General features: G+C 46.3%; 1 protein-coding gene across 2 annotated transcripts in view; it reads left to right on the top strand.

Annotated features, from left to right (window-relative positions):
* The window catches only part of LOC143338628 (adenosine kinase-like), a 101196-nt gene that overhangs the window by 34411 nt on the left and 52179 nt on the right, over window positions 1–14606 (top strand). For both annotated transcript variants that reach the window (XM_076759169.1, XM_076759170.1), the window contains exons 5-6: window positions 6598–6770; window positions 8728–8836. In XM_076759169.1, coding sequence (XP_076615284.1) covers window positions 6598–6770; window positions 8728–8836 — 282 coding nt within the window. The remainder of the gene's footprint in view (window positions 1–6597; window positions 6771–8727; window positions 8837–14606) is intronic.

The raw sequence follows: 14606 nt of genomic DNA, 5'->3' as shown, positions 1-14606 counted from the left end.
TGAAACAACGTCACCTTGTTTATCCTGTAAATAATTCACCCCTCCCGGGCAACAGAAACAAAATCAAGGTTGTGTGTTTAACAAGGGAGGCGAGGAATGAAGAAAAGCCAAAAAGAAAAAAAAAAAAAAAATCAGGTGTTTCCTTTTCAGATAAACTTGCCGCCTGGGGACAGCGACACATCCCTGATTCCTATGCAGTGAGAAGATGCTGCAGTGAGATGTGTTAGGAGGTGTGTGTGTGTGTGGGTGGGTGTGTGTGTGTCTGTGTGTGTGTGTGTGTGCGGAGGGGTTTATTTTGTGTGCTCACTGAAACTTGCCCTTTGATAGCTCTCTGAAGAGGGTGCACAGATACTGTCGGGGACATTCTTGTCGTGTTTAACATCAGAACCTATGGAGTGTGTCAGCGCGTCATCGGGTTTGATGCTTATCATCGGGGGCTGCTCCTCGGAGCTGTCACCTCACCGCCCGCCGCCCCGTCTGTGACACACGTGTACGCGGACATGCGAGCTGCCTTCGTTTGTTTTGGTGTTTGTCTAACATCACTCCCCTGGGGTAGTGTAACAGTGTCTTGTATAGACACGCTGTTTATTTCCTTCTCACTTGTAGCATCCTCTCTCTGCTCTGTTGTGGCTTTTTTTTTTTTTTTTTTTTTTATTGGTTGGGTTTTTAAACATGGCTGACACCACGTACAGTCCATATGACACGTTTGTTAGGGTGTTGGCTTTGTACTGTCGCACATTGAGTCAAACGATATTTACATGACAGAAAAAAAGAAAATCACCAAAAAATGTTCAAGTATATGTGGAAATCCAATATTCCCAAAAAAGCTGGGCTGCTGTATAAAACATAATTAAAACAGATTGTGATGACTTCCAAATCCTTTTTGACATTTACTCAACTGAAACAGTACAAAGACAATATATTTAATGTTTCCCTCATCAGCTTCATTGATTTTTCTAAATATCTGCTTATACTGAATTTAATGCAGCAACATGTTTCAAATAAGTTGCGCGAGGACCAACAAAAGTCTGGGAAAGATGTGGAACGCTCCAAAAACACCTGTTTGGAACATTCCACAGGTAAACAGGTTCATTGGTAACAGGTGATAGTATCATGATTGGGTATGAAAGGGGCATCCTGGAAAGGCTCAGTCGTTCATAAGCGAGCATGGAGAGAGGTTCACCACTTTGTGAACACATGGTAAGACTGTTGTCGGTAAACACAGTCTGTTTGCAAATGATTTTATTCTCTTTTTATTTATGGTTTACCCAGCATCCCTTTTTTCTGGAATCAAGGTTGTATTTGAGGGGTGCCCTGGTGTCTGTCTGTTGTCAGGTATCTAATAAAAACCAGAAAAAAGAAGCATGTGCAATATCTGTCTATGAACCTGATACGTGACACGTCAACCCCCCCCCCCCACTCCCAGCGGCTGATTAAAAATGCGACATAGATCACATGCATAATACAAATGCCATCTGAAGTGGGAATCAGCACTGAAAAGCCATCATCAAAGTTACTGGTCCTCAATTAATTATGTAATCTTGTTGTGGCGTCAAGTCTATTAGCGTAACAGTAGCTGATGGAGACGCAAATTGATTTGCATTTGCACAATATTTTAATGCAAAATAACGAACTAATGAGGAAATGTATCCCCGTCTTCGTCTGGTTGCACTGGCACAAATCCCTATGTTGTTAACTCGGTATGGATGAAAACAGGGAACATCTTCAGACACACTTAATGATACATGAAATTGTATCATTACTTCAAACAAGTTGTTGTGCTGAGACATAGCACAGCGAAGGATTGAAGTGTTAACCAATGGGACATCAGGATTAGTTTGATTTGATGGGGAAAGCTGAAGCGTGGGATTGTTCAGAAACCTGCGATGGACTTCTTAGTCACGCCTACTAGCGTAACGTCATCGCTGAAATCGCTGAAGATAAAAATCGACCTTTAATGGGATCTTGGCAGCTGAGACTTTAACCTCAGTTAAATTTCAAATGTGATGCTGAAGCAGAGCCCAAACAGTAGGAAATGCTCGCAGATTGTACAGTATATTTGAACATCGGTAGACAATCAGTCAGCTCTATATTGTCCTGCAGCCAGAGCCTGAAGCTGCACGGCAACTGTGAAACAACCATTACAAAAGCAGACTTGAGTCGTGATACACAAGCCTCCCCACCATGCTGTTGTGTCAGCAAGGGACGAGCCAGGAACCGATCTGAAGACAACGAGGATCTGGATATTTGAAGCTGATATTGGGCCAGATTCCCATCAGGCTACACGCTATGCCTCCCCTTTGAGTGTTGATTGCAGAGAGGAGAATGTGGTTGACTGATCTGAAAGGAAATTACTGGAGAGAGAGCTTATCCATGCCTTTGACTGATAATCAGCTCATTATCGTGTTGATCATTTACAGCTCTCCCCCTCGTCTGCTCTCTATTCTTTTAGCTGTGTCACTGAAGCAGAGCACAGAGACTTTTAATGGCTTGGCAGGGAGCCCGCTTTGGTGAGGCAGAGTTAAAACAACCATGCTAGCCCTGGCTAGTCTCCACTTTTACACAGTACGGGTCCCCACCCCACTTATCAACCCTCCCAGGGATGAGAAAAAATTAAAGAAAAACAACAACAGCGACAACAACATATGCAACCCTGACGCGAGCGGTGCCCTAGCACCCCAACATGGCTAACTGTGCATGAAATTGAACTGATTGGAGTTATTGACCAGAAGGCTCCAGCCCCTGAGAGGACAGGGAGGAGGCGGGGGTGGCTTGTGTGTTACCTGATTGAGTGAAAAATCCTCGGCCGGTTGCTTTGATGCCCGGCACTTTACAGGAAAGAGTGATTTAATGGAAGCTGCCAGACCTCATCAATGTCAGCGCTTGTGGTGAAGGCCCTCCGCTCCGCCGTGCTTTATATAAAAGCGCTCGCCATGACAGGTCCTGATGGACAGATGTTTGCTAGTTGTTTTAACTGCACAGTAAAAAGAAACACGGATATCAGCCTCCACCTCTGGCTCTAAAAGACAGGCTGTGGAGCGGGAGCAGGCTGTTACAGGCCACCCCGGCGTGCTGCACCCTCACCCTCTGCTATTTTAGGCCTCTATAAATAGCCCTATTGAATTTTTGCCGGGGTTGATAAGCCTATAATTAATGTGACCATCATTAGGCACGGACATGTTCTTCTCAAGAGGACCCCGCTGGTGAGGTGAAGGGAGGAGAATGGAGACTTCTCCTCTGTCCTTGTTTTAAGGATGAACCGAGCACCGCGAGAGGGTGGAAACTGGAGTGACGGCCAACCAGCTTCCCGGTGATGTGCAGAAGGCGCCACTTTGTTGTCGAGCTGCAGGATAACACACAGCGTCATCTATCAACTCCCCGCAAAAGCCCACTGTGCAGCGTCTTCAGTAGATCTGAATTGCATTGGAATTGCATCATTAATAGAGCAGAAATGATTCCCAGCAACTCCGGGAGAATACATTGACCCCTGAGGGAGACTAGAAACAAGACAATGTTTTTACAGGAGGAATATCTAACTAGAAGGTCCCATTACCACTTCATCAATATACAGCAGCAAGTGAGCGAGGAGACGGGAAGAAGGGAGGGGAGACAGGAAAAAAAAAAAAAAGCAGAAGAAGAGGGAATGTAATAGCTTATAGTGCTAATGGCAGTCTGAGCGCTCAAGTCCCAAACATTCAGCCGCCTCATCTCATCTGGGCTGTGTAATTGCCCTCCTGGAAGCTGCCACGCGAAGCGGCTGCCGCTGTAGTGAAGAGTGGCAGCTGCTGGATGTTGAGGAGCAGGCCTAGGTCAGCTCCCCAAGTGGGGCTCCTTGCAACCATGAGATGTCATAATTAATAGCTATCCGGGGCCCCCCGGGGGCCAGCGTTGGGTGGGTGAGACTATTTGGGTAAATGGAAGCCAAACAGAAAGAGACGCCCGCCTTATTCTCCAGTTAATATGATGTATACTTATCATCTCTTTGCCTTTAGCGGGTACGCCTGTGCGGCATCTTACCCCCTGCTTTTCAGGGATATTTTTCTTGCTTGTTTGTATTAGGTTTCCCTCCCGTATCTAAACGCACCTAGAGATCGTTCGCTGTTGTGTATCATGGGAACTTATTAATCTTTGGGGACCGGCGTTCTCCCTAGTTAAGTAAATATACATGAGCTGCTGTGCATGATACAAGCTCCAAGCACCTTCAGAAAAATCTGTTAATTCAGCTTCCCTGTTTCTTCCCAACCTCCTCTCCGTCTCTCTCTCTCTCTCTCTAACATGCCGCCTGGGGGCAAATCTCACTCTGTCTCATCTGCTGCTTAATTTCACTGGAGCGGCCCTCAGTAATGAAGCGCCTTGATGTACATTTGCCAATTTCTGCCTCTGCCACTGCGGTATAATTGGGATGTGACTAAGCATGAATACCCAGCACAGGGTTGGTTGACCTCTCTGCAACCCCGCGAATAGCGCTTTTGTCATAATGGAGGTATTATCTCACATAATCTGGGAATGGAGAGGGATTGTCTGCAGGGTGCCAGGGATGGAAATGAATTGATATAACTCCTCGCTCCTGTGCACCACAGAGGAGAAAAAAAAAGCCCTGCAAGATACATTTTTTTACATGTTCATAATGAAGACATTTTCGTCTTATCTATTGCTGCTTTGTGTTTATTGGAGTAGGAGAGCAGCTTCTGGCAAAAGCAGGGGAGGGTTTTTTAAGGAGGGGAGGGAGTTTTGATGCTGTGGCACTAGAGAGGATTTCTCTGTGTGTGTGTGTGTGTGTGTATCAGCCGTTTCGCTGCGTGGGTGCACTGTGTACTCATGCACATGTTAGTGTGTATGTGTGTCTGTTAATGACCCTGTAAAATGACAAGCTGAGCTGGCAGTGAGAGTACAGCCGACGGTCAGGGGGAGAGGGAGAGGAGGTGGAAGAGGCAGGAGAGTTCAGATGGAGGTGGTGGTGGTGGTGGGGCGGGGGGTATGGTTGCGAGGTTGGTGGTTCCACTGTGATTCACCACGCTGTCATCAGAGGGACAGGGGCCCCTCAGTGGCCCTCTCTATTCCCACCTGAGAGGCCTGCAAATGGAGGGGCCGCGCTGTCATTATTTACAGCCCGCAGCTCCTAACCTTGGATTCGGAGCTCATCACGGCGAAGGGAAAATCAGATAGGACTTGACGTGTACCCGAGCCAGTGACCTTGATAAGTGTGACGTGCCTGCAGCAAGAGGTTAGGGAAGAAGAGCTCGCTTCTGTCGGCTTTCGCTGTGGATTTGCGCGTGCGTGTTTGCACGTGTTAGTGTGTGTTTCAGCCAGGTGGGGAGGGGCGGGGGCGCACAGCTGAATGACTGAGCCGTGACTCAAAATGACACATGGTAGGCCCGCTCACGGACCAAGATACAGCAGGCATATGTGGCATTACTGTCCATTTTGTTGGCGCTAGTGCTGAAAAGATCAGTCGATTAACTGACCTGTCTATTGACAGAAAGTCAAACGACAATTGTTTTGATAATCAGATAACAGTTTGTCATTTATGACGCAAAAAGCTGCTTGCAGATACGACTCAACATGAGGATTTGTCACTCTTCTGGTTTGGTTGTAAAAACAGTTTGAAGATATCTATGGGAAATTACGATGGTGGCGTTTGCTTACAAAAACAAAGGCATTAATGGACAGGGAAAGTAATTATTTGCAGCCTGATGTTTTACCAGTTAAAAGCCACAAAACCCTCTCAGATGAGCTGCGGCCTGCTAACACACGACCCTTGCTTAAAGTAATGCATTTTTTCCTGGATTTTCTTTTTTTGTTTTCAATTTGATTTTTTTTTATGTTTCCATCTGAACTAGTTACCTGGGGAGGAGGAGGAGCAAAATAACAGGGGAGAGCATCTCTGGACGGGTGATGAAAATGCTTTTTTTTTTCTTCCCCCACCGAGATGCTATTTGGTCGCGTGAAATGATTAATTTCACACATATACAGGTCATCCCCAAAAGCAGCAACATCTCATTCACAAGGGGCCCCCGTCAGCAACAAAACAGGAGGCTGCAATAAAATGAGCAAACAGCAGCACGTACTGTACGTCAATAAATCTTTGGAGGTTAAACCTGAGCGCTGTAGAATTTGAGCAGCCACCCCCCCCACCCCACCCCCCCCACCTCCATCAAGTAAAAGTCACTGAGTACATCAGGACTGTCGAGACCAAAAAATGGCCGACCAGCAGCTCGGGGAGTGTCCTGTGGTAGCAGGTACACACTCTCTCACACACACACACACACACACACACACAGAGTCTGTGTTTGCATAAGTAGGATGGAGCCTTGAATTATGGGGTTTGTGTAAATAAGGAGATGAGACTGTTTTTAGCACACAGGGAAGAGGGAGTGCTTGGATGAGAATAGTGCCTCTATGTTGAGTGGAAATGGTCTCGGGTTGTTTACGACAGCTCGCAGCCCTCATATATCACAAGCAGTATGTTTGCTGTGAAGCTACAGTTTGTATGCCATCTGCCTTAGCTGAACTTGACCCTTCAAACAGACTTATATTTTGTAAACTGAGCTCACTGTAGCTGCTGTTTTTTTTTTTTTTTTATTTTCTCTTTCTTAGTGGATGATCCAGAAACCCCACAAGGTGGCCACCTTCTTCGGGTGCATCGGCACCGACCACTTCGGGGAGATCCTGAAGAAGAAGGCTGAAGAAGCCCACGTCGACGCGCATTACTATGAACAGAACGAGGAGCCGACCGGTACCTGTGCAGCCTGCATCACCGGGGACAATAGGTTAGCCACCTTTCACTCACCCCTGACCAAGAAATGACCCTCTATTTCAGATTCCAAATAGTCCTTTTGGTTCATTTTTACATCCTCGGGCAGGCAGTCGACTCCTCGGGGCTGGAAGTCATAACAGGGAATCATAGCTCAGCTCACACATCAAAAGGAAAAAGAACAGCTTGAGTGTGTTTTTTCCAGGGCCCCCACTCAGTCTCTGCCGCCCCAGTGGGTTGTCATCCATCTATAGGCTGACAGTAGCAATGTGTTGTGAGATGGCAGGGCTATCCCAGCTCTCACCTGTCAGCCTTCTCGGCTGTAAAAGGGGCTTTAGCGTCTCTGGCGACTCTCACGCTAGCATCATCATCAGCACGTCTGAGACAGCAGAGGTCAAAGCCTGCACGCACACACACACATACAGTATATCAGTAACAGTGAGGGCTCCAGTTCATGATAGACCAAGTGTGGATCAATAACCTCCTTCTCTAAACACTCCCCTCCTCTGCAGCCCTTCATCCGCCGCTACTGGTGTTGTCAGTCAGTCAACGGCTGGACCTCGACCGCCCCGGGAGCCGGCACCGCTGAATGGTCTTAGTGGGCTTGTTTGATGTGGGCTCTGACACCTGAAAAGGTCAGGTGCCGTGCTCAGGGAGACGAGCTCTGTAATATTTCTTACAGGTGTTTAACAGACAGCTCAGGAGGCCAGAGGAAAGGTCGCCAGCAGGGCCAGATTGGAAGGGTGATGGCTTTGAAGGATTGGGAGCCAGTGTGTCGCAGCTCCCGGGCTTTGATTAGTGCAAGTCCTCAAAGAAAGAAAATCTACCTCCATTGCTAAGTCTGACAATTTGAGTTCCAGTCTGTGAAGATACCCTATGTTGAATAGTCACATTTTAGGCACAGGAAAATAAGTTTATTCTGTAATCAAAGGTTCAGTCAGTCCCTTCACGGTCTCTAAGTCTCAGAGCCAAAATTATTTATTTTTCATCAGCTTTTCTAAAATAAAAAGTGCTCCAATTTGTGACCAATTTTCAGTTATTTTGCAATAAAATGGGCTAATATTTAAATATTTAAGAGTTTGAGGTGTTTAAACAACTTGATTATAATAATTAAAGCTGTTAGCCTGTGCAGTTAGCTATGAGATGTTGAATGGACTCCTGATGCTCGTTTTCCCCTGAACTGGGTCTGTAAGGTAATCCTAGTTCTTCTACCACAGCGCGGAGCCACAGGCTCCACGAACACGCAGTTAGTTTTATGTGTTTATTAGAAATAGCTCAGTTTTGGTGACGTTAATTAGATTGTCAACTGGCAAATCTCGGTTGGAGGACACACAGACAAGCTGTGGTGAAACACAGGGGCTTGATATGGATATGGTTAGCTCACCATGCTAACCACAGTGAGCAGTTTTTTTCTTGCCACGTGAGGACGGATCTCTTCCTGTAGCAGCACCCTTCTATCATATGGTCGCTTAACAGTTTTTCCTCTGAGTAGCGATGATAGTTGCACTCATTTTGATGGCTGCTCATAAAGCGACAGCACACGAGGACTGGCTAATGAGCTATGTTAAGATAATGCCACCTGCTTCACTTTCCAGCTCTCACTGCTCAACTCCAGTGTTCATTTAGTCATGCGTTTCAGTTGTTTTTCCACCTTTGTTAACAGCGGACCGCTATTCAGGTGATACGATAATATGAATAATTTAAAGGTGGCTCATTCTTGGCCTTGAAAATCCCTCTGCTTATTGCAATCTCCTCTTTTTCTGTGTTTGAGATAACCCTTTTTTAAAGAGGGGAAAAAAAATCAGGAAGAAATTTCACCTTGGTTCAGACATTCTAAGAAAGCATTATCATCCTTTTATATCGTGAGAGAACAAAGGAAAGTCTGGGGCCCGAGTGTTTTTAGGGATATTTTTGAGACAAAATTAAGATGGATGATAAGCGAGGCAGAAGATTTATGGGGTCTGTCTCGGCAGGTCCCTTGTTGCTAACCTGGCAGCGGCAAACTGCTACAAAAAGGAAAAACACCTGGACTTGGACAGCAACTGGGAGCTGGTGAAGAAAGCCAAGGTCTATTATATTGCGGTAAGTGAGACCCTCTACATTCAAAATGACTGTTCCCCAAGTCTATTGCCAGAAGAGGACAAAATGTTAAGAGGCTTTATTCAGGAAATGCCTCAGTGCGCCTTCTGCATTGTCAATATAACCATTCATGCTTTGTAGAGTGAAATGAGCTATGTTACCTATTGAGACAATACAGCTCCATTCTCTCTATTTTCCCCTCGTCTTTGTGCGCGAAGCTGCAGCACAGTGTGAAATTGTTCTACATGTAATGCATTCATTCATTCCTTTTAACGTGAAGACAAGCCAACAGGTGCTGTGAAAGTGTGAAAATTGATTATTCAAGTTCATTCTGCTTTACCCCCTCCTACACAATCTTCCCCTTACAGATAAAACACACACAGTCACAGATCGAGGAGGACAGATGTGCGCTTAGACGTTCACACACACACACACACACTCAGGCTGCACCACTGAGGTAATGTCTTCACTTACAGCTCCTGGAGTAGGATGGCCTGCTCGTGTTTCACTGTTTGGGATTATATTTAATTCTGGCAGATCAACATTTTCTCTCATCTCCAGTCAAGATGATAGCCATGAAATTGCACCGCATTCCACGTCTTTAAGCAGTTCATTATCGGCATAAATCAGCATTACAGCCTAGCCATCAACGTGCTCCTTGGCTCATTGTCCCGAGTGAAATTCACAATGCTCCCCCTGTTGCCCACAAGCCCTCTAAACACGAGTGCACTGCAGTCCAATAATGACAGAGGTTTCATAATTAACCGCCCAGTCGCAGAAACTAACACACACACACACACACACACACACACACACAAAAAAGCCGTCAGTGCTCGTGCCAGAAAGCAGATCACTCGGTCCATCCTCCAGAGTTTGTGTGGTCTCATTTTTAGCCTCTGCTTCGCATTAGCAAACACGGCACATCCTCTGCAAATTGGCAGTTGGGTTTTGCCCACATCCGACAGTCTTGCGCGCAGGGAAAAGCTTCCGTGGGATTTGAGGGGGGATAGAAGGGCCACAAATGGGTGTTTGTCAGTGCTTGGAATCTCAAACGTCGTTTCCAGCGTCCCTCCTGGGCCTCTTTGTCAAAACAGGGGGATCATTCGCTTTATTAGAGTCCCATTCGCACTTCTAAAGTACTTAGCCAGATACACTGCCTCAGCTATTCCCACTTAATACTGTGTGGCGTGTCTAGACCGGTGTTCACTAAGGCCTCCTCTCTCCATTAACCTTGTCGAGAGCACTCAGATGTATTTACCCAATTTACAGCCAGATTGTACATTTTCTCCCTCTCTCTTTCTCTCTCGCTGTACCAACCTCTGCCACGTATTAATGTGCTTTGTTGATTTTCATTAAACGGCTGCTGGGCGGTATGCGCAGTCTTGTACACTCTAATCTGTAAATGTAATTACCGAAAAAGCGCACATGTGTGTATGTTAGCATGTTATTTGCTCGCACGTGCGTCCGTGTTTGCTGGAGCATGTGTGTTAAAGAGGTGATTGATGATTCCTGGCAGAGGCTCTCAAGGTGCCTGCTACTATGTGGTGTGATTGGATGAAAACAGAATTATTAGAGGGCTCTTGCAGCCAGTCTGGCTCATCCAGCAGCAGCGGCGGCAGCAGCAGGGCTGGTGGCAGACGCAGAGCAGGGAGGCAGCACTGCCATTTCTCACAAAGAGAGAGAATGTTGAACTCCTGCCAAATGTTTGGTGGCAGGCTGTTGCTAGGAAATCTGGGTCCTTAGGCAAATCATTGCACAAAGACCAATAACAAAGGCGTGAGGGGGAAGAAGGAATGGCTAAACGCATTTCAGGCAGAGGATTTCTCTTTTTTTTTTTTTCGTTGTTGTTGTTGTTGAATGCCATCGCTGCTGCAGTGATGTTTACAGTTATTTCTTTCCACCACGATTGTAAACATCAGAAATGGAGGGTGATGTATTGTGCGAAGGGGAGATGAGTGACTCTAATTGGTGGGGGTGATGTGTGCGTGCTGGCCCAGTTAGCCTCTTCTCCCCCCTCCTTCCCTCCCGTCCCTCTTTCCTTCCATCCCCATCCCCCTTGGCCCTCTATGGACACCCCCCTCCTCTTCCTCCTCTCCTTTTGCTGTCTCCTTTGCCCCCCCCCCCACACACACACTTCTCCAGTCTCTCAGACACACATACACTTGCTGCTAAACACACACAGCGTGCACGCACACATTCTGCAGCATACCACTGGCTTGTTTTTCTTGCCACTGAGCGCTTTGCCCTGTAATTTGATCTCCACTGCTTGATGCATCCTCCATGATGCCACTTTGAATTAACCTATGGCTCCACAGCTCTCCTTAGCCCCGGCTAATAAAATAGCCTCTCCTAACTTATGCCATTTACATTCAGGAAAAAAAGAAAGCACTCGGTCCATCTCATGGTCATGCACGGAGCAAGGAACAGAGATGAAGAAGAGGGGAGATGGAACAAGACAATTGACTGTGAAAAGGCCTGTTAATGACTGGGCACAGATGGTCAGAAATAACCCAAGGATAGACGGAGGAGACGCTCGCCGCTGCCAATTGGCCTGATACACAAAACTCACCCAATGAGACACAAGCTGCAGTGCTGTTAGGTCACAAACCCGATCACAGCTGTGTGCGTTGTTTCGTTTACGCCCCAAGCTAATGGCGCAGCCCCCGGTAGCCTGCAAGAGGTTAGCCGCACCTGAGGAAAACTGCTAGCCCGCCTTTTTTTCTTTTTCAAACAGCGCAGCAACTTGAAGCAGAATGCCTCACACTGTTAACACTGGCACACTGCATATAGCATTAATTGGCAGTTGTATTCTTGCCCTCACTGCAGGGGAAAGCTGAGTTCAGCTTCAGTCACCGTAGCATAATATGCAAGGAAAGGAGGCGAAGGGGAGGGCAAAAGCAGGGAAAAAAGCGCAATACTGGCACCACAAGCAGCACGTCAGTCTGCTTACACTCCAGAGTGGCACACATACACACTTATATACACACACACATTGTTACTCCGCCCCACCAGCCCCTGCAATTTGCAGCCAAAAAGGCGAAGGGAGAGGTTTTCCACACACACACACACACACACACACACACACACACACACACACACACACACACACACACAACTAGCTGACATCTCATCAGCCAGCCGAAGGGCTGATTAGCACAGAGGTGACTGCGGCTGTGTCTCTGTCCAACTCAGAGGACCACACTGTCCTCACGCTGACCTTGAGCTCCCTCTCCCTCTGTCCTTCTTTTCTATCCTCCTCTCTCGCTCTGCTCTCCCTCTCACCGCTGCTCTTTATCTCCAGTATTCCTCCCTTCCTCTGTCTCCATATCCTCCCTCCTCTCCCCCTCTCCCTTTCTGTCTTTTCTCCCTTTCCTCTCCACTCTGTACTGCACCACTCTGCACTGCCCCTGTCCTTCCACATAGCCAGGGAGGGATCACGAGGCAAAATGCAGGCGGTGGAGAGAAAGAGGGAGGGAGGGAGGGAGGGAAGAGAAGTGGAGGGGGGAGAAAAAAAACTGGCAGGCTCCCCCTTTGTCTGCAGGCGATCAGTTACAGTCTTGGTTGCCGATGAAATTTAATCCCCACCGCATTTACATGCCAAGTTTGACTTCTGGCAAGCCTTATTAAATAGATTTGTAAATCATTTCATCTTGATTAGAATCTGTTCTCAAGGGATCAACATTTTTTCGCCTTGCTTGTGTTTTGTTATGTGCACAATCTGTGCCCACTGGTGTTAAAATTTGAAAGTCAACCCTTGGTGGTGTTATTTTTCTGTGCGAGCGAGTGTGAGCAGTAGGTTTTTGGGGGACAAAGAGCAATGGGTGCCAAGTCCCGTCCGTCACCGGCCAAGCCACTGTGTCAGCATGTCTCCCGTCTCTGGAGGTCATGTCGGTGGGCGAGCAACTGCTATGATGTGTCTTCTCTTTATTAGGCTGACACCACAGTGTCTTTAGCATGGAACAATGTCATTTCAAATTGTGCCTAATCAGATGGCATTTTGTAATTGCCAGCAAGCATCTTATGAATATGAATTCATAATTGTTCAATTACAAGCCGACTGCATCATATTTATTGGCTTATTTTTTTTTTTTCTCCCGCTGGCCTGGGCCAATTATAGGATTTAAATCTTGAGGCAATCAAGTGATAAGGGTGAGGCGTTTAGTGTTTGCTGTCACTATATAATTCTCTCGAATGTTAAACATGCATCTGGGAGGGCTGTATTTGTCAGAAGGCTGTGCGTGGAGGTGCACCTGCCTAATTGAGTGGTAATGAGCTGTCAGGAGTGCGGGCTTGGTGATTGGCTCTCGGCGGGGCGTCCCGTGCCAGTGGGACGTATTGGCTTGCCCGGCCCTGCTGGAGGATCAGCCAGCTCCGCAGCCCTGCAGGCCTGAGTGGGCGGAGCGTGGCAAATTAGGGTGGAGAGGCCAAACGACGCTGGCTGCGGAGACATCCTGTGGCTTTCACTCGTCTGTGGGATTTATTTAGCTTGTTTACGATTATCCTGACTCCTGGTTTTACTTCTTCATGTCAAGGTGGAAGAGGTTTTCAGATGTTTTGCAGTAGCAACACTGCACTGCAAACATTCTCCATCAAAAGTCCAGCATTTGGTTTTCACTGAAGGCCGCCATGTGTAAAAGTGTTTATGGGCTTATTGCATCTATAGTGTTCTCAAAGATTCCAACAGTGGAGCCAAAAAAGAATTATGTCCATGACATGTAAACTACATTCTGCTAATGATCCCTCAACGTGTCATATTTTATAGATGTGAAAATTAAAAGTGGTATGACGCAACAGCTGTCACCGATGATGCAACATGATGATGGTGTCTGAAATCTGCTCTCTGTAAAGTGAACTGATACAGCGAGTCGTGAATTAGGGAATGAGGGGGTGATTTCGGACGCAGCTCTGGAGTCAGTTGCTGCAGTTCGTGTAGTATTCAGTCGTTTTAGTATCCCACCTGGTCATTCAGGGGCTTTTGGAGCATTCCACAACTTTCCCAGTCTTTTGTTGCTCCTGTGCCAACATGTTTGAAATGTGTTGCTGCTTCAAATTCAGAATAAGCAGATATTTACAAAAATCAATGACAGCTTCTTTTGGAATCGGGGTTGTATATCATAAACTGGTGGTACTCTATAACGATTCTGTAAAAACTTAGTCTCCAAAGTTTGAAAAGTTGGAAAATAGCCATCGGATAAATGTAAAAAGTACAATATTTCCCTTTCAAATGCAGAGGAGTACAAGTATGAAGTCGCACAAAATGAAAATACAAGTACCTTATCAAATGTACGTACTGACATTATTGATTGTTGCATTATTTGTTTGATTAACTACAATATAAACACAGTAAGCTCTGCAAAAGTATCTGTGTTTGAAACTGTTGTGCAGAAAGTTTACAGATGTCAGAGTTCACCTCGTTTTGTTATTATCGAGGAGAGGTTCTCATCACGCTGAATGGCATCTATTTTGGTTTAGATTTGTTGTATTTGTGGGTTTTGTTTTTATTTATTTTTTGTAAGACGTGTGTGGAAATACTTAAAAGTTGGCAGGGCTCTGCAGGTTTTATTTTAGGAGTCTTTATTTCCAGCATCCTAATTTGAACAACAACAGGGAAAAAAATGCTTTAATCCACTGTGTCTTGAGTAATTGCCTCTTGGGGGGCAACATTTTTGGACTCTGGCAGGTTTCCAGGCTGTAGTCCATATTACTCCGCCAGCATGCAGTGACTTTCTCCTTGTACACCCACGTTACCTTGTAAAAACAGTTTTTCTTCTTC

This window comes from Chaetodon auriga, chromosome 20 (genome assembly GCF_051107435.1).
Source record: "Chaetodon auriga isolate fChaAug3 chromosome 20, fChaAug3.hap1, whole genome shotgun sequence".
NCBI lineage: Eukaryota > Metazoa > Chordata > Actinopteri > Chaetodontiformes > Chaetodontidae > Chaetodon > Chaetodon auriga.
This window is presented reverse-complemented; position numbering and strand designations above follow the sequence as displayed.